This window comes from Micromesistius poutassou (genome assembly GCF_964030765.1).
Source record: "Micromesistius poutassou genome assembly, chromosome: 15".
NCBI lineage: Eukaryota > Metazoa > Chordata > Actinopteri > Gadiformes > Gadidae > Micromesistius > Micromesistius poutassou.
The window spans coordinates 7,644,074-7,664,387 of NC_140285.1; the positions used below are offsets into that span (position 1 = coordinate 7,644,074).

The following is a 20,314-nucleotide window of genomic DNA, read 5'->3' on the forward strand; positions in this document are numbered from 1 at the left end:
TCATACTAATCTATAATGCCTATAGATCTTAAACAATGAACCTTTTATTCAACATGATTCAGATCATTTTACACGACAGAACTGTTTCTAGTTACGTTCACTCTCCTTCCCCTCAGCTCCACGAGAGCAGCTACGATGCCGGCAAGGCCCTACAGCGGTTGGTCAAGAAGCCTGTACCCAAACTCATAGAGAAGTGCTGGTCCGAGGACGAAGTGGTAAGGCACTGTTCAAAATGTATATGTTTTTTGTGAAATATAGTACATGTCTCTTTTGTTTTTAATGAACATCATTCACACTTTCCATCATGAGAGGTCTCTCTCCAAATGGCTCTGGCATCATACATGTATCTACGGCTCTGCGTCTTTTATGGCTCCTGTGAGAAGGCAGGCTTGTGTCTTTAGAGGGTGCTGTTGTTAGCCGGTTAGAGGCAGCAGCACTGCTGTTGGACAGGGATCACAGGACGCCAGTCGCTGCCCAGACGCTGCTCCAAGGCTCAGCAGCAGCTGCATCCTGTTTATCGCCCTCTGAATAAATCCTCACCGTGAAACGACAGCGATGTGGGATAGTGTTGGTGGGGGGGGGGGGGGGGGGGGGGGGGGAGATTGAGAGCCGCTCACGTTGGGCTCAATTTGAATTTAGATTTGAATTTTGCTGCAGCAGCCGTGTGGAAAGGATGGCAGTCAGAAAATGGCTGCTGCCCTTTCTCATCTAACGACACACAGATCAGTAGGAGGAGGGGGTTGAGGGAGCACTGAAGATAACCATGTCAAAATAGTAAAGATGAAAGGCTTTGTCCTTGCTGCTACATGACATGTGCAATGCACTGTTTGAATAGTAGCCACGCTATTTTTGATAGAGGGAAATCTCGAGGCTTTTCTCAGACCATGACACTTAATGTGGCCACTGTACTCATGGTAATCCAGATACATTACGGCTTTGTTACTATGGTGTCTCACAGGTAGGCTTTCCATCCACTCAGATCAAATTACAACCAATGTGAGTATTTATCCTGTAATTGAACACATGGACACATTTGAATAAGGATGGCACCTGTGGCAGGGCCATAGAAAAATGCAATTATTTAAGTCGTCCTTCCTTCAGTTAACAGCATTGAGGTCTTTTTATTCATGCATGCTTGGGGCTGGCTAATGTGGGCTGGAAAATAATGGTTTTGCTTTTGTGAAGTGTTTTTAGAAAAAGATATGCATGTCTTGCACTACTTGTTCAAAAGGTAAAATTTCATATTTGCATTTTTCTGTAGGCATGGTGGGCAAAAGTACATACAATAACAAATTAAATGGTTTTAACTATATCAGTGTAATTTACAGAAGGATCTTAAGGAATCTGTTTCAGTATATTATAATCGCGCAGCTGTAATCTGCTGCATTGCATTCCATAACAGAATGAATTTTGCAGCTGAATTTATAGAGCTGTACAATAGACAGGCAATGAGCTGGGTCTGATCCGCCGTCCTTCATTAGGCCGGGCCCAGGCCAACCATGTGTCCCTCGCTCGTCTGATTACCGTTTGTGCCTTTCCAGCCGCGCAGCCTTGAGGGACTGGTGTAAACGCTGGCCTCGGCCTTGACACTGCCCCAGCTGCTCCTCATTTATTCCTCATCTCTGTGTGGCCTCTCCTCTTCCTCCTCCTGCCCCTGACTAGTCCCCTCCAGGAGCAGGGTCATTATTCCTTCCTCTCCCCTTTCTTTTCCCAACTACAACCTCCCTCTATCCATCCAGAGATGTGAATAAAGGTGACAGTGGCAGCCACTAAAATGACAGATTCAGCCTGTCTGCAAGGTCTCTTATACCCATCCACCCTCCAGCCCTTTTGACACCCCATGCATGCGCCTGTCCCCCCACCCTCGGCTCTTGGTGTCTGCAGCTGCGGCCATATACCACATACGACGGCCCCATGTCTGGACTCTCTGACAGTCTGTAAAGTATAGTTCATCTCTCTGTCTCTGTCTCTCTCTCTCTCTCTGTCTTTCCCTGTCTCTGTCTCATTTTCCACAATGGTATTTGTGAAATGGTAACACCAGCACCAACAATCACTCTTAAATCATCATTATTAAAACGGTGGGAGAAGGTGACGACGCTACAAACTGTTTCACTTTTATCGCCATGCCAACGTAGCAACATAAAGAGGATTTCAGTAATGCTGAATGGTGACAGCTCAGCAATCAATAGTCTACTGATATTAATGCCGTTGATTAATGCTGTAATACCTACAGCTCCTTCAATGCAGGCCAGTCAATATTCTAACAATGTATCACATTTCCCTTTTTTTATTAGACCATACAAACATTTAATGAGGATGTTCCCTGTAGTGTGTTCCATGAAGTACATGTATAGCAACATGTACTGCAAAATAAACCCAGACAGGGGGATGCAGGACCCTGCCTTCAAATCCCACCTATTACTCAGCCTTTTATCACCCTTACTTAATAAATCTAACTACAGCCAATGGTAGAATGGTAGAATTATAGCCACAGCATAATGGATTTAAAATGAATGACTGAATGAATTTGATGTAAACAAAGAAAAGATTATGGCTGATGTTGACATGGAAAGCTTTGATGCTTTTCAATGACTTGGCATTCTTTAATTATTTGCTTTTTTTTGCAATATATTAAATCTAATTGTTCATTAAGAAGATAGTTTTCACCCACAGTATAATGCCTTAATTAAGGCTTAATCTTTTCAGTAAGGCATTTGTTTACACTGATGCATCCTTATTTTGCATAGTCCTAAGAACTATGTACTCGATGCACAGCAATTTAAATATGTGGCATGACGTTTATCAGCAAATACTTTTGCTTTCGGGTTCTTCAGTGAGGCATATGAACTGTTCATAATCTAAAAGTCCTCAAACTTGAAATAGTTAATGAATATCGTGGTGCATGTAAGGCACTGGCCAACAGGAGGTGCTGTACAAGCAGTTGGCCTTCACAGCAGCTATGTGTCACTGAGAGAGAGAGTGCGGTGTAGGGAGGGAGGTGGTAGATCTATCACTGATGGGGGACACGGGGTCAGGCGGGTGGGGGGTTCTATTCCTCAGCCGAGCGCGGCGTGCCTTGGCTTATCTCCGGCAGGGTCCTCAGCTGACGGATGGCTCGTGCGGGGGCCTGACAGCCCTGCGGCTGTGCCCAGCGGGGGGGGGGGGGGGGGGGGAGGTTGGTGTTGGAAGGCGATGTGAGGCGTGGGCCCTCAAGTGGTGAAAAACAAGCCTACATACCGGAGACAAGCGCCCCGACCGAATGAGCGCCCTAAGACGGATAGCTCAACCCCGTGCCTCATGCTCCATGTCCTCCTGTCTGCATCCTGTGTAGTCCTCTTAATGTCTGCCTCCATGATTACCTCCAACGGCACCCCCCCCTCCCTCGACTGGGAAGACACGGCCCCGCTGTCGGGTTCAAACCAGAGCGCGGTGCTGACAGCGTATTTTATTACCGTTATGCTGCCCTGCCAGCAATGCTCTTTACAGTTGTTTAGGAACCAAATAGCGTGGCAGGATGGGTGTGGGTTGGAATTTCCTGTCACCTTTTGTGTACACAGGAAATATAGGATGTTTCTCGCCTGCCAATACTTGGCAGCATCTAGCCACGAATACACTGTATTTTTTGAACAAAACAAAATAACAATCTCCAGCACGTCATCCAAGGGAAAGAGATATACGGTGGCCGTGAGGGGATACAAAGTAGTTTGGCATATCTAAACTGAGACTGTCATGCCATGTGAACACGGGGACGTTTCATATCTGGCACTCCTGTCTTTTCTCCCCTCAATGTCGGAGGCATGTTGTGATTTTCCCCAAGTGCACCGTGGCCAATCGCATTACAAAGTGATATTTCATAGCATACAAGCAGGGCTTTTTGCCGTTGGTTTTGGATAGCTGGCTGATTGTCCACAGTTCCTCTGGGTTTATACACAGCATGCTCGGAAAGATCAGCTTTAAACAACGAGTCAGGTACAATGACTCCGTATTGAGTCAGAGTGGCTTTGTGTGCCTTTTGGACACGCCGTACATAGAGAGAGTCTGAACATTTCACTTGCGTCAGTGTTTTCCACCGGACATTTAATCTGAATTGCGTTCCCCTCCCTGTGCAGGCCTTTCCCTCTTATCATTACGATGCCATCTCTGTGCATATCCCATGTGATCCTAACCAGTTTTACAACTTTTAATAATCCGCTCCGAGGCAGGAACTGCGCACACACAACAATGACCTTTTGAGCCATAAGCTCTTTCTACTCCCTCCTTTATGTTTCTCCTCCCTGGCGCCACAATAGTGCTCTGTTAGACACAAAGGGAGAGAAGGGAGGGAAGAAGGGTAGCCAGCTCTCTGGAACGATCTCTCACTGAGAGAAGCCTGTTGTTTTTCTTGTTCACTGGCTGGCCATTTGGTAGTGCTTCCTTGCTGCCTTTTTCTCTTGCGCTTGCGTGCGCTCTCTCTGGCTCACTCTATCTCACTCTATCTGGCTCACTCGCCTTCTCTCTGGCTCGCTTAGCCCCCCCCTCTCCTCCTCCTTCCTCTGTGTGTTGCCTAGCAACGGCGGGCTGGAGTAACCGGAGCCGGGGCAGAGCGATTCATGGAGCAGATTGGCGGATGATTTATTAGCAGGGCTGGGGAGTAGTGAGCCCAGGCAGCTGAAATGGAGCCTCAAAATGGAGCCGACGTGCAGAGAGGGAAGGGTGAGGACCGGGGGGGAGGAGCCCACCGTCTAGGGAGAGAAGGGTGGGGAGGGAGCACAGCCCTCTCACCCCACGGCAACCACAGACAGATAAGCAGTGTAAACGGTACTGTAGGGAAATGTAATTAAATTGAGATAATTAGAGGAATGACGTCGGTTGGCTGTAATAGAGTTCCGTGTCACGGCGGGTCTCTGTCCAGACACCAGGTAACTGAAACCCCAGCCCCGGGTCCGTGATACAATATGACGCCCCAGAGCATATTAAAGACCCCTCCCATACCTTGACGCAAACTATGAAGACAAATATCAGAGGAACCTTTTATGGTAGGTTGACGTAGGTTTGTGGTCACGTGCTCCGTAGCCCACCCTGTTGTTGTATTCTAATCTCTCCATCTCTCGCGTCTAGTTCATCTCCGCTGACTGACAATCATGCGGTTGTCTGCCCTTTAAGCTCTCGAGTGTGGTTAAGGAAGAAAAAAGGGACCCCAAACGGCAGCACTGGTACTGGAGATGGCTCCATCTACTGGCTAATCAACTGCTACACCTCGGCTCTGTTAATGCAAATTAACCCCCCTCACCACCGCCGCTGATAAACATGCCCTCTATATTACGGTGTCACCGGGCACAGCTATGCACACCTGACTGAGAGTTCCGTTTTTGGTTGTTGGGGGGCAAAGGTTTTCATGTTGAAGCTTGTCATTTTTTTTTCATCCTTGTATGTTGTGCATTTTTGTGGAAGTTTGCTTGTTTTATTTACATTAAGATGAACACTCCCGCATCATTTTCAGCAGTAGTTTCTGTTGTTGATGTAGACGTCTGGCTGTGTCTGTGTTGCTGCAGCAGACGAGTCATGTGTTAACTTGGTAATATTGCCCTTTCAGTCCCCTACCAAAGCTCACTATGTCAACAATCTGGGGTTACATAATATACTGTAAATGGACTGGAAAAATGACTTTGCAAGCTCCATGTCTGGTTTTCCCACCAGCCTGTCTTTTCCCGACATGTCCAAAGCCCTTTTTTTCTGTACACACACACACATTGTATCTGCTCCCCTGCCCTCTCCCACTCCCGGCTAGTGAGGCTTGTGCCCCTGAGTGCGTTCCAAGTACTGCTGGTCTTTTTAAAAGGGAAAGGGTCATCTTTGCTTTAATAGTGAAAGAGAAAGAAAGGGCTCCAGCTTGTCTCTGCGGGCGTGTGTGTGGGGGGTGGACACGCTAAGCCTGTCCTAGTGTGACAGTCTGCACAGCGTCCTGAAATGGAGCGCTGTGTGTGTGAATCCAGGATGGAGTGTAGAACTCCACCCCGGGTTTTCCAGACCGCTGTGAACCAGAGGCTCTCTAGCAGAAAGATCACATGTAAAGCCTTCCCCTTTGTAGTGGAGGAGCAGAGAGTGACAAGCTATTTCTTGCTTGTAAAAAAAAAAGAAGCGATGTACCGACAGAAGCATTGTGGATTTGCTCCCTAATTTTTCCTTTACCTGTGGCTGGACGAGGAGATTTGTACCCTGTCTCCCTGAGGACTTTCCCCCGCTTTACGCCGGAGTTACTTGCTTGTTACTTGGAAACGGTTGGCTGAGACCACGGAGGATCGGGGCTCGCCTCTGGAACAAGAAAGTAAATCTGTTGGTTGTCTGCTTCGCTGGTTATGAATGTTTTCAGCCTCTGCTTTTTATGGCTTGCGCTCTCTGTGGCTCTCTTAAAGGAGAAGAAATGCATTTAGGTAGGGTTTACCTTCTCTATTCTCTAACGCTTTATTCCTGTTTGCTGCTGTGGTTTGCTGTGTTTGTTTTGGACTTGACCGTATGGTCACAGTTAAGTTTTACATGTCAGAATTAGGCAGGACATGTAATGGGGCAGCGATTCCTGTAACTGCGCTGCTGTCTGTGCCCTTTACAAATTCTCCCTTTTTGAAGGGATTGTACATTTTTGTGGACATTGCAGACATTTTTGTTTATTATCATGTGTTTGTGCCCATTCAGATTTCGGTTATATTTATTTATTCATAAATAAGCAGTTACATTTTATATTCAATCCAGCCTGTGTTTAGTGCTTTGGCATTGCTTTTTGAAGACTCAAGTTTACATTGTGACTTTGAACTTGGGAGTTCTATGAACAGCTGTGCTATCCACAGTTCTGTGGGAAACATTATAATAATTTTTTAATATTTCTTGTGCACATTAACACAGCAACATCGTCATAGCTTCTCTCTTACTATGACTTGTCATTTCCTTGTTGGTTTTGCACCCTTACAAATCAGTTTACTCCAGACTTTAAACTGAGGCTAGTGTCGTTCACATGTCACTTGAAGTGGTTGGTTCTGACCTAACAAACCATAACTGATGTTGTTGTTGTTGTTGTCTTTCTCTTCTTGTCTCTTTTCTCTGATCATCTCCAGAAACGCTTCATTAAAGGCTTGAGACAGTTTGGCAAGAACTTCTTCAGGATCAGGAAAGAGCTTCTTCCCAACAAAGAAACGGTAAGTTCATGTTCATTCCTTCTTGGCTAGTACGGGTGCTTGTGAGTGAAAAAGAGACGTGTGTGACTTTATAATGTTAGTTTTTATATTCAGAGATGGCACATGGAACGAGCCACATGTGTCTCAGGATACGCAGAACTGCTCCAACAGTAAACATTTATTTTTAATGTGGCGTTTAGTGTGCAGCTGTTTCCTAACCTGAGGCCTTATTGATAAGCACTTAGATCAACCTGCCATCCTGAGCCCCCTGCTTTCCAATACCATCCTATTTCTCTCGCTCGCTCAGTCTCTCTCTCTGTCTTTGTGCGTGTGTCTCTCTTGCTCTCTCAGCACGCTGGTATAAAACATTTAGTTGTACCCAAGCTGAGAACCAGGCCGCGGCCATGTTTGCAACCATTTAAACCTCGCAAGTATATATGCTGAACATATTGAGGGTTTATAAGCACCTATAGTTTGCAGGCAGGTGATGAGATGTACAAACGTGACGTGAATCATTATTCACAGCACAGCTCATTGTGTTTATTATATACTTTTCATTCACTATCATTACAGTTTACTTTTGAACTACCCAGAATAGTATGAGAGTTATTATTCCAAGTTCAGTGAGTTGTATCAATTATTTTATCTACCTGCCTTAATAAGCTTGTTACACTGTTTAAACAACGAGGTCAACAGTTCTTTCATTTCCGTCACAGAATACCCGACCACTAACACGACTGATGTCTCATTTGACATCCGGTTGAGTGCATGAAACACTTCTCCATCCTGATCAGCATGGATGAATGTGAATCCTTACAAATCAAATGAGTCACTCACTGCATATCACTTTGAACTGACATCTCGGTAGTTTTAAGCCTTGCCAGTTGCTGATAGGCATGAAATGTAGGTAGACAGGCTGAATTAATATGTCGCACTCAGCGGTTGGGATTGTTTTGTTTATATTTCTTGGCAGAGAGCTGTACTTCTGTCGGAGCTCCCCCCCTACTTCTGCGTGCGTGCATGTGTGTGCGCATTTTAACATTATATTAATCGTTAAACAAACCTGTGCCCTGTTAATGTAGCAAAAAGGGGAATCAGTCCTAACAATGATTAACCCAGAACCCAGCAGTTTACCCTGCAACCATCCAGCAACCTTGAAGCTGAACACAAAGAATGTCTGCCATACATGGCTTGGGTTGTTTTCTTTCCTTGTTTTTTGTGGGGGCCAGGCTATTTATATTTAGCTTTTCCATAAATTGTATTAATTTTAGGGTAGGGGGTAAACACATTTTTTATTTTAGTGACATGCAAAGCAGCTAAAAAATGTCCCATGGCAGGGAAATATGTATACATATGTAGTGGAACACAATACAGTGATACACATCATGCTTTTTGTAGTGTGCTGGCTATTTCTAGAAGTGGCAGATGATTGCCACAGTCTTGAAAAGGGAAATCAAAGGGGATTGTCACACCCGTCGTTATTTCATCCCCTAGTTGGTTGGGAGACGAGGAAATGTCAAAGTTGTCTCTCTCAAACCTCTATATGTACATGCAGGGATATGTCTTGATTTCTCCCTACCACTTCAGTCTTTGCATCATTAGGTGTGTTTGAAATGTAATTTTTCCTCAAAATCAATTTGTGCCTCTTAAATGTGGGATTTCAGTCTCTGAATATTCATTTCCTGACAAATCCTTCCGCACTTATTTGTGCCGGGTTAAAAAATATGGCGTGCGCATGTGATTGGCTTTTGAGGACGTAATATAGCCTGTGTGTATGTTCGTGTGTGCGCGGCAGAAGATGTAATACAACTCCAGGATCCAGCACAGACACCCCCAGCGTGGAGCAGGGACAGATTAATCCTCGCGCCTCCCTCTCTTTGGCTTTCAAATGGAAAAATAAACTGCCCATTAAACGTGGGAGAAGACGAGTGGATGACTGGGAGAGAGTAAGGTAGCGTCGTTCGAGCCGGCTAAATGTAGCCGCTGGAAAGCAGTGTTGCAGGGTTGTTACCGAGGCCAAAAATAAACGGCTTGCAAAATCCGCCGATGGAACCTGCACTTGTGATTAGAAGGCTGATCCGTGAACTTGCTGTCAATTCAGCCCCCCAGGAAAGCTGCTGAACATGGAAGAACAACAATCTCACAGATTGTTGGATGTCCAGGAATTGGAGAGGGCAAATTGAGGGGCAGGGGGTTTTCTCCATCGTGCAATGCCAAGCCATGCGAGGAGATGTGCTCTGTATGAGTGCGGGTGTTCCTGTAGCATGTCCTGCCCAGGGCCGTGCACTCGATCACCCAGTGTCCTCAGCCAGAGCCCAGGCCGGGAAGCTCTCTGGTCATGATTAGCTGGAGGGGAGGCTTCAGATTGGTCAGTCCTCTACTGCTCCCCCCCTGCCCCCCCCCCCCCAATACAGCAACTAATAGCTGTGCTGGCCCTGAAGCGTCAGGGGCACTGCAATAGCCAGTGCCAGGGCAGACCAGTATGCTGTGTAAACACACCAGGCCTGACTAGCGCTCAGGAATGCTTTATATAAAGTCACATAAAAGCCCGGAGGGGGAAGTGGGTGTGTCGCCTGGATGTCTGCAACAGCCCGCACTGCCACCATTTTCCTTACACTCGTTAGAGAATGTCACAGAAGTTGAGCAGGCCACTACTATCGTTCCCGATGGCCCAGTGCGCTGAAACGACTGATCAGGTCTAAGTCTTGGTCCCGATATTTTCCACTGGACAAATTATTTGGTTTGGCTTAATAGAGGCTCAAAGGAGCAGCGCTACATATGCTCTGGTTGCATGGTGCAGAGTTTAAGTGGTCACGTTAAGTTAAAGTGGACAAGTTATGGTACAGTTTCCAGTTATTTTATGGGAGGAACAGTTATATTTTTAATTTCCCTCAGATACATAATAATAAAGTTGAATCTTGCTAATGGTAATTAATGATAATTTTATTGACTCCTTTGATAGATGTGTGTACCATTTTATCATTTCAGCAGTTAAAAAACAACAAAATATGAAGCACAAAGGATATTAAGGGGGTGAATAAATAATATTGTTGAGCTTGTACAATTGTATTGTCAAATAACTATTAAAATTAAATTAAATTTATATTCTCTCAAGAAAAATAGAAAATGTAATTAAATGTAATTATTTTATTTATTCTTTATTGAGCATTGTTTTGGACTGTTAGAAAAATGCAATGTACACCAAATTTCATTGCATTCTTTTTATCACCCAATAGCCATTCTTTGTGTAGCATCACAAACATGGCGCCACAGTGTGTAAACATGTACCGCGGTACCATTGTCAATTTAAAAATACATAAACCAGGAGGCGATCTCCTGAGATGCTGTCAGAGGAGCATCCACACGGAGGGACTATGTGACCCTCCTCCCTCCCTCCCTGTAGGCGCTGTCCTTCACAGGCAATGTGGTGGGCACCATGCGAGCGCTGTTTACAACACAGCCTCACAGCAGATGTTTGCCTCTGCACAATCTGTACACATGTCAAGCCCGATTCATTGCCACGTCCTTCGACCAGCGGCACGGGGGCCCGGGGTTGAGCCTGATTATGAGTACTTTGGGCCCGACGCTGATTAAACCAGACCCACGTACTGCCAGGCCTGCTCTGCAACAGCTGCAGCCAGATTGACGGAATAGTGTCCGTGTGCTTAGTAAACGATGTAGTGTATTCAAATGGACACTCGTCAGGGATAAATGTTCCTTCGGCGGGATACTGACGATTTAGCCTCCCTGTGAGTGTAGTCAAACCTTGTTGAGCCTAATAGATGGAGTGGGTGGAGGAAGGGCGCTTCCGCTGTAATTGAGTTCTTTGGTCAGCTTCGTGTTGTGATTTTTAGGGTGGGACCAGCTTATCAGCAGAACGACCCCCCCCCCCCGCGCAAAAAGCTCTGTTGTTATCCAATCGGCTTTCATTGGCAAAAGCGCTTACAGCAGGAAAAACATGAGTGCTGATTCTTCAGCGTGTGCATCCCTGACCTGTGAAAGCAGAGCTTATTCAGTCATTCTCCGGCAGAAAGGCTCCGCGCAGCAGGGAAAGGCTGTCTATTTAACTGCCTTTCACACACATGCACACGCACACTAGTGGCCCAACCAAGAGCCTTTCAATGTTCATTTTCACCCGCCTGTCTGCTTGGAGGCATTGCTGAGCAGAAGGTCTACTTTTTATTGAGCTGCGTAAGGCCTTTACTTATAAGGTTAACATGGTCGTGTGCTGTCACTGGTAAAAAGAAAGGCTGGTTTGCAATTGAGCCGTGGAGCTTTTAAATATGTAAGATGTATATTGTCCTTCACAATAAAAGTGTCATATTTTTTTAAAAAGGTATTCAGGCAATGAAAGTATTGCAATTGAAAGTGTATATTTATTTAACAGCATTTTTTAAATGAAATGCTAGTAAGTTAATTTTATAAAGATAATACAGTTGAGCACCAAGCTAACTAGTTGTATCATATTCAGTAGTGACTCAATCCAGATTTAAGTTCTACGAAAAAATATTTGAGGGACAAATTTCGTTTTTCCAGATGTGGCATGAAGGAATAATATTCCCCTCCCAATTACATTAAGCCAAACCTCGTCCGTTCCAAAATACATTGGAATGATGCAAAAGTACCACTTACTGGAGAAATACACTGTATCAACCGTTCGACTTAGTGAGCAGTGGAAAGCACATGCGTAGAGGTGATGTGTCACCATTAAGCCTCGGTTTAATTCAACCCCAAAGATAAACATTCTCCCCTGCCTCGCTCTGAAGTGAGCCTCGCAGCTCCTTTCCTCTTCCTCCTCCTCTTCCTCCTCCTTCCTTCGGCTGCACACTGTGGAGGGAGCTAGAGGGGAACAGACCGGCAGCCCTAATGGAAGTTTACACAACTCAGTATCAGCCACCAGGAACACACTCTTACACACACGCACACACAGAGGGAACAAATCTCCTGCTGTTTTCTCAACTCCCTGACTGACTCATTGGTCTAAAATGTAGGGGTGATTTTTTTTATTGTGTTTTTTTTTTTATGTTGATTGTCCATTGTTATCCTTCACTGGTTTTCTCCCCAGCCCTCCCCTCCCTAATTCCCCTGTTCTCTCCTTCCTTTCCGGCTCCTGCCAGTAACGGCCTTAACCGTTTGGCTTCGTGTCAAAGTAGGGGCCTTTTGTGGCCGTGTCACAAATCTGCCAGGAAAAACAGAAACCATCTGCTCTGGCCTGCGCCGAGAGGGGATGAGAGTGTAAATACATGAGTTTAGCCCTCGCCCTCATCCCCGCCTGCAGGCCACACGCTGTCCTCTGTAGGCTTTCAGGATGATGGCTCAAACTTACCGGAAAGGAGTGGGGTAGGCTGTAATTACCCTCCAGACGCTCAAGAGAGTAAATGCACACCATTATGTGTGTGTGTTTGAATTAGAAGTATTTTGAAGTCATCTCGCTGGTACTTTGTTATGGTTCACTTTTAGGTCTGATAGTCTGCATCGACAAGTGTAGAATATCTCTTTTTGAGCTGCACATTCCCGTTTTGCAAGACACTCACTCCTGCTTCGGAGTTTGTTATGCTATTTTGCACTGTTGTTAGCTGTTTGCAAGGAACGCTACACCATATCTGTCTGTCTATCTAAACGGCAACAGATTTCTCAACTGACCTTAACTGAGCGAATGAGCTAGGTCTGCTAATGTTGCCACGTAAGGTGTAAGGTGTTTTTTTTGCTAGTGAAATTAAATGAGTATATAGCAAAGTATAGAATAAAATTAATTGGCTGAATTTGCCAAACTAGCAGTATCATGGAGAAAGATACACAGCTGCACGCAAAATGCAAATAGTTGGTAGAGTTCAAACATGTACATTACACACGCTAGCATTTCAAGAGGCAATAACTGGAATGGAAGCCCTGAGTGTCGTGTTATGAGGTAAGCCCATTCCTTGTCGGATAATCCACCACCCAGAACGCTCCTGCAGATGGAAGCATTTGAAAAAGGCCTTATAATACCAAGCTTATGTTGTCACTATTTCGTGTTAGTGGGAGCAGACGTGCACTCTACAATGATTTAGTGGCTGGGTAGAAACTATGTTGCAGAGGCCAGGGCAAGTCTTCCATTTCATTTTACAGCCTGGTATTTATTTTATTTATTATGTACTTCATACCAGTGCGGTTTATAAAAATGGTAGGGGAGAAATGCCAAAATCATGAAATGGCTGCACTATCTTTGAATTTTAAATGAATGCAAGGCCATATTTGTTTAGCCCAGCCAAGGCCATGATATTTAACGCTTAAAACTAGAAATGTAGCCTTGGGCGTATGCCTCTATTACAAAGATTTAGTGACATTTATGGACAGGGTGAGTCAGTGATTGGATTTTAGGCTTCAGAGAGATCCCACTTGACTGACAGGCAGATCAGCGGAACTATATCAACTGTCAAGCTGTCTGTTAACATAAATTGCTGTAGCACAGGAATTACATTTTCATAGGCAACTAAGAAACCCATTGGGGTAATAGGGATTTAACTGCCTATTTTTCTTGATCATTTTATTCTTGTTATTTGTGAAAAGAAAAACAAATACAGTGTAATGCAAACAGTTGTGCATTGTCCCTTCTCCTTATTTTATATCCATGAGGTCCACACAGCGCCAGGCCTTTTACTGGGTCATGTAATATCTGTTCTCTAGCTGAAGAGACTTTTAACCCCGTTATTGCTTTGTTTTTCTTTTTTTAACACTTTTTCACACCAGTTACCAGCAACCCCTCTGTTGCACCTGTTAGGTCCCATTCAAAAGCCTGGGCTAATGTTTTCATTTGTCTCTGCCCAATATAATGGCACTTGACACAGCGCAAGTGATGGAGGGGCAGGGTGACCTTTCCCCCGCGTCTGTGGAGACCATGAGGTTGTCAGCCTGCAGCGGCCAGGCAGAGGGCCACTGCTGAGAACAGTCATTAAGCACCAGGCAAAGCCAGCGCTCGGCACCACTCGACACTTTTGATCTGCACATTTCAATTAGATTTCACATCGGGGCGCCCGCCTTTCCTCAGTATGCACCTGCACTGGCTGCCTGTTCAACCTGCCTGTTCTAAAGAGAGATGCAGGCACACAACTAGGCAGCTCTGCATCCACTCAATAACAGGGAGAAACACATGCTAACTCAATAGAGCCTCAGGAGCGTTGGGGCCGTATGACGGGAGGGGAATAGCTTTTTGTTTGTTGTTGTTACCATCCGCACATTCTCCTTAATGGTTCTTCCAAAAGGCTTTATTTTCCTGTATAATAGTATTGCCCCTCTAAATGCTACGGGGGAGTGTAGTATTCCCCATTTTGTTCCGATTTGTCTTTGGGTTATGAGTCTCCCCTTGTGATTGGTCTCTGGGTTACGAATCCTCCCAAGGTGATTTGTATCTTGTGAACTCCCATTCGGAAAGACATGTGGAATGCATCCCACTATTCCAGATGTGTGCTCCACTGCAGTCATCCTCCGAGCTGGTTGTGGAACCGCGCTTCCGAGCTCGTAAGATTCAGGCTACTTTCATGCTGGAATAAATAGCTTCTGCCGCTTCCCCACGGTTAAATTCCCCCAAGCATGCGAGAGGTTTCATTGAGCCGCTCAATATCCTCCCTTAGTGTTGCCAGCACTGCTCCGCCTGATAAGATGGTAGTCCTACAGGCATGGGTGGATATGCATCGCATATCCCCCCCCAGCTCTACATAAAGGCAGATCTTATTAAAGGGGCATAAGCTGCCCAAGTGGAGCTCTTTCTGCCAGTCAAAGCAGTCACTGAGAAAGAATTATCTTGTACCGTTAATGTCAGATATTTACCCGGCTCATTGGAGTGATAGAGGAACAAGCACGTGATCCAGACCCAGTGTTTAAGCTGGCAAACACGAGGAGGAGCCACTCGCCAGAGATTGCACGGCACTTATCCGGATAAAAGATTCTGTTGGGGTGCAGTTGTTCTGTGAGAATGTGTTTGTCCCTAACCATTATATTTTTGGATCATTGCATGAATTTTTACTTTTTTAATGTGATGTGTCTTACGACTTCCTGCCTCTTGGAGTTAATGTCGGTCATGGAGCTTTGACACGTTACAAAGTAAAAGCATTAAAGCAACTTGGCACAAGCTGGTCTTTGCAGCAAAGCTATTAACATGTTTTAGAGCAACACACCTCTTTAATTTATGTCAAGTTTCTTAGCCAGAGCTGGAAAGAAAAAACAATCGATGGCCATTAAAACTGTGAGAGCTTTGTTGAGCAGCAGTTTAACAGACCACAGGCCCCATATCGTAGACGACTGCCCTCTGTGCCCTAAAGATTACAGGTGACTTACAGCTCACCCAACAATCCCTTCCACTCCCACCTACATGGATTTATTATGGCACTGGTTAGGAACCACTAACAAGTTAGAGTTCATGGCATGGCAGTCAGGCAAACCCCCACAGGAAGCTGCATAATTGCCACTGACTCCGGTGGCCAATTTTCAGGACTTATTTATTATTATTTTGAGTGTGGCTGGAAAGCGGCAGTTAATTTGCACAGGCTGCCTCAGCAAAGTGCTTTCTGATCCATGATTGCATGTGTTAATGTTTCAGTTGGCTATTGATTTCCTAGCAGCCCTTTTGTGAACTGGATTCATCCGCCTCGCTCACTGGCAAGGGCACCCCTCCGAATGTTTGATTAAAGTTCAATTGACTCTTCCAGTGGAGGGGCAAGGAGCCATTTCACTCCCTATTTGTAGCGCCAAAGCTCTCCCCGACATGTTCTTTTGTTCCCATTCAAGCCCCTGCCACCCAGGCAGCCAGCACTGCACTGATCCTTATAACCCTGCATTCAGCCAGCCTCCTAACCTAATCCTGGGGCAGACACGGTCGTAGCACAAACACACCCGGACAGCCGCAAAACCCGGCATGGACTATATGTGACTGTGCTCCCATTATAATGCTGCTCTGGTAGCTAACAGTTGGCCGGATTAATTTGTGTTTCTTTGAATGTGTGAGCATTTGGGTGATGATGATTGTGGAACACATTGTCACAATGTGGATCGTGAATGTTTCTTCTTGTAGCGGCGTATAAAATAAATTATTTGTTTATCTTTTAAGCAAAGGCTATGATATTGTTCTCTGCCACGGCATGGATTCCTCAACACCAATGTTGTTGTTTTTTCCTTCCCAGGGGGAACTAATCACCTTCTACTACTATTGGAAGAAGACCCCAGAGGCGGCCAGCTCCCGAGCCCACCGTCGACACCGTCGCCAGCCGGTCTTCCGCCGCATCAAGACACGCACTGCCTCCACCCCCGTCAACACGCCGTCAAGACCCCCCTCCAGCGAGTTCTGTAAGCAAGCACTAGCGCTGGCTCCAGTCGAAAGGCTGGGGAATACATATCACGCTTTCTGTGGACCTGTCTGCAGTGTGGCCGTGGCAGGATTAGGATGTATTCAATTGTGTTGTCTCCCCTCTTGCAGTGGACCTCAGCTCAGCCAGTGAAGATGACTTTGACAGCGAAGACAGCGAGCAGGAGCTGAAGGGCTACGCCTGCCGTCACTGTTTTAGTACCAGTAAGATACCTCTATTTCTCACTTGGCAAATTGTCATTTTTTGTCTGTGCACACGGCCGGATAACCGCTACACCGTAGCCCCACATGACTACTCCCATCATGATTCTGATCTGTGCCCCCACCTCCCTCTGCCCCCGCCTGCACCACACAGTGCCGGGTGACAGATGGGCATCAGAGGATGTCAGGACTAATTTGATCAAATCAGACACAAGCCCACAAGCCGGTTGACTTGCTGCAGCTCATTATCCCGGCCCTCTCTGCACACAGCTGGCTCCCCGTGTCAGCTCCCCATCTGACAGAGCTTAACATGGCTGCTGCCACAACAGGACTGGCTCATAGCTAGGCCTTTATGGTGTTAACTCCTTTTAACCTCTTCTGTTCTACGATACAAATAACCAAGGCTTAGGAAGGGGCTTGCAGCTAACCCTCTTACTCCTACCCCAAGCTTTTGTTGTAATTTGTAGTAGTAAACAAACAGGCGGTCATATGTTTTCAAGTGTCACCATCGAGCATAGCCGTTGTCACATTACAACATTGTTAAAAAACCCACGTTGTTTTCCCCTTGCGGTGACGACTGGTTACGGGCACGGTTTCTCTCTCGTCTGGTTGCCGTACCTCTCTGTAAACTGTGTTTTCCCCCTCCCCTCCCTCCCTCCCTGCAGACTCCAAAGACTGGCACCACGGGGGCCGGGAGAACATCCTGCTGTGCACCGACTGCCGCATCCACTTCAAGAAGTACGGCGAGCTGCCGCCCATCGAGAAGCCTGTGGACCCTCCGCCCTTCATGTTCAAACCCGTCAAAGAGGAAGAGGATGGACTCAGTGGGAAGCATAGCATGAGGACCCGACGGAACCGCGGCTCGGTGAGAACCCTCCTCTACCCTCACACTCTCCTCTACCCTCCTCCTCCTCCTCCTCCTCATCACTCTCTCTCTCTCTTTTTCTCTCCAGAGCCTTGGCTCAAGAGCAGTTATCCATCACTCTGTACACTTAGAGCAAGCAGTAGCACGTTGAGACGTATAGTTTATGTTTAGTCGTTAGAAACTCTCCCGCTCTGTCCCCCATGGCATGTCAACAGGACACAGAATAACAAATGGAAATGATCAAAACGTAATCTCCACCGCCTTACCGCACGTGTGCCGCTGTGCTAACCGGGGGGCTTGGGTGTTGTGTCTGGGCAGATGTCGACGCTACGCAGTGGTCGTAAGAAGCAGACGGGCAGCCCCGATGGCCGCGCCTCGCCCACCAACGAGGACCTACGCTCCAGCGGCCGCACCTCCCCCAGTGCCGCCAGTACGGACAGCATGGACAGCAAGACGGACCCCATGAAGAAGTCCAGCAAGGTACTGCCCAGCCACGAGTCAGGCATCAGTCCCCATGTGGGAAACACAAGTCCTCATGTACTAGCTGAACCACATTAAGCAACACACTAGCTGAACCACATTAAGCAACATACTAGCTGAACCCACATGAAGCAACAGCATTATAATGTTAACTACCATTCATAACCATCGCTAGTGCCATCCTAATAAACGGCCCACTAAATAGTTGATCATGAGAGTAACGAAATGGTGGACTGTGAGCATGGCAACTTAGCAAAAAATGAATGTACAGTTGATTTCCAAATGAATCCCAGCTGGCCGTGTGTAACCGTGATGAGCAGGCAAACACCAAGTGAAGCTTTTAGTGCAACGCAGCAGGCAGGTTTAGACTTGAGGGACAGAGCGTCCTGATAGAGTCTCTCCTAATGCTGTGTTTTGCACCAACAGAAGATCAAGGACGAGGCACCTTCACCCATGAAGAGTGTCAAGCGACAGAGAGAGAAGGGTGCGTCCGACACGGAAGAACCCGACCGGGCCGGCCCCAAAAAGTCAAAGACACAGGTGAGCCGTTGTGTTTATTATGGCTTCGTAAGGAGCCTGTAGGGTGCATAAACATCGCTCATTGCAATTGCTGTTCTAATCGGCCCTAAATTAGACCAAGCAGAAACAGTTATTCCCTAACCTGTGTGATACAAACACTGTAGTTTAGTATACATGTAGTATAATGCAGATTCCACCTTGAGTCCGTCCTTGACGAGCACCTCTGACACCTCTCTTGTCCTCTGTCCCTGAAGGAGCTGAGCCGACCGGACTCGCCGTCAGAGTGCGAAGGGGAGGGGGAGGGTGAGGGCGAGAGCTCGGACGGTCGCAGCGTCAACGAGGAGCTGAGCAGCGACCCCAAAGACATTGACCAGGACAACCGCAGCTCCTCACCCAGCATCCCCAGCCCCCGCGACAATGAGAGCGACTCAGACTCGTCCGCCCAGCAGCAGCTACAGCTACAGCTCCAGCTCCAGCAACAACAGCAACAGCAGCAGCAACAACAACAACAACAACAGCAGCAGCAGCTCCTGCAGGCCCAGCAGCACCCTCCAGTCATCCACTGTCAGCCGGGCACCTCCTCAGCCCCCGCGCCCCCCACGCCCTCAGCCCCCCTCATCCCCCTGCCGCTCCCCCCTACAGCGGCCTCGGCCGCCTCTCTACCTCCCCAGCTTCACCCGCAGGCTGGCCCGCTGTCTCTAATCCAATCAGGAGGCGCCCTCCATCCTCAGAGGCTGCCGTCTCCTCACTCCCCTCTGACTCTGCCTCCGGGCCCTCCCCAGTCGTTACCCGTCTCGCACCATGGGCCCATGCCCCCCATGCCCCCCATGTCTCATCCTCTACAGGCGGGCCCCTCGGGACACATGCCCCACCCTCCTCAGGGCTTCTCCCCCATGGGCCAGCCTCAACTCCCGCCTTCCTCCATCGCCAGCCAATCGCAACCGAGGTCCCACACGCCCCCGTCCCAGTCCTCCCAGGGCATGGGCCAGCCGCCCCGGGAGCAGCCGCTGCTCCCCGCCCCCATGTCCATGCCCCACATCAAACCCCCGCCCACCACCCCCATCCCGCAGATGGTCAACCCCCAGTCCCACAAACACCCGCCCCACCTCTCGGCCCCACCCTTCCCCCAGATGCCCTCCAACCTGCCCCCTCCGCCCGCCCTCAAGCCCCTCAGCTCGCTGTCCGCCCACCACCCGCCCTCGGCACACCCGCCTCCCCTGCAGCTCATGCCTCAGGGCCAGCAGCTGCACCCCCCTCCCGCCCAGCCTCCCATCCTCACCCAGTCCCAGAGCCTCCTCTCGACGTCCTGCCACCAGGCCCCCTCCCAGCCGCCTCCCCTGCCGCCATCGGCCGCTGCTGCACTGCCCGGCTGTGGCCCCCTGCAGTCGCCCTTCCCCTCTCACGCCCCTCACTCCTCTCATCCCTCCCTCCCCTTCGGCCCTACCCTGGCCCCCGTCGGCCCTCCCCCACCCTCGACGAATCCCATGGCGGGCTGTCAGCCTCCCTCCGCCGCCTCTTCCTCCACGTCGTTGTCGTCGTCTTCCGGCTCGTCTTCGTCCATCTCCATGCCCCTCCCCGCGTCTGCCTCCTGCGCCAGTGGCGGCCCCCCGCTGCAGGCCGTGCACATCAAGGAGGAGCCCCTGGACGAGATGGAGGAGCCTGAGAGCCCGCCGCCGCCGCAGAGAAGCCCCTCCCCCGAACCCACTGTCGTCAACACTCCCAGCCACGCCAGCCAATCGGCGAGGTATGTACACGTGCCCCCCTCGC

The 20,314-nt window shown here is 48.0% G+C and overlaps 1 protein-coding gene across 4 annotated transcripts in view; it reads left to right on the plus strand.

Annotated features, from left to right (window-relative positions):
• LOC311359296 (arginine-glutamic acid dipeptide repeats protein-like) overlaps positions 1–20,314 on the plus strand; it is a 129,918-nt gene that overhangs the window by 104,571 nt on the left and 5,033 nt on the right. For all 4 annotated transcript variants that reach the window (XM_084479293.1, XM_084479295.1, XM_084479294.1 and 1 more), the window contains 8 exons: positions 117–215; positions 7,086–7,166; positions 16,301–16,463; positions 16,594–16,686; positions 17,349–17,548; positions 17,867–18,028; positions 18,455–18,568; positions 18,802–20,291. In XM_084479293.1, coding sequence (XP_084335419.1) covers positions 117–215; positions 7,086–7,166; positions 16,301–16,463; positions 16,594–16,686; positions 17,349–17,548; positions 17,867–18,028; positions 18,455–18,568; positions 18,802–20,291 — 2,402 coding nt within the window. The remainder of the gene's footprint in view (positions 1–116; positions 216–7,085; positions 7,167–16,300; positions 16,464–16,593; positions 16,687–17,348; positions 17,549–17,866; positions 18,029–18,454; positions 18,569–18,801; positions 20,292–20,314) is intronic.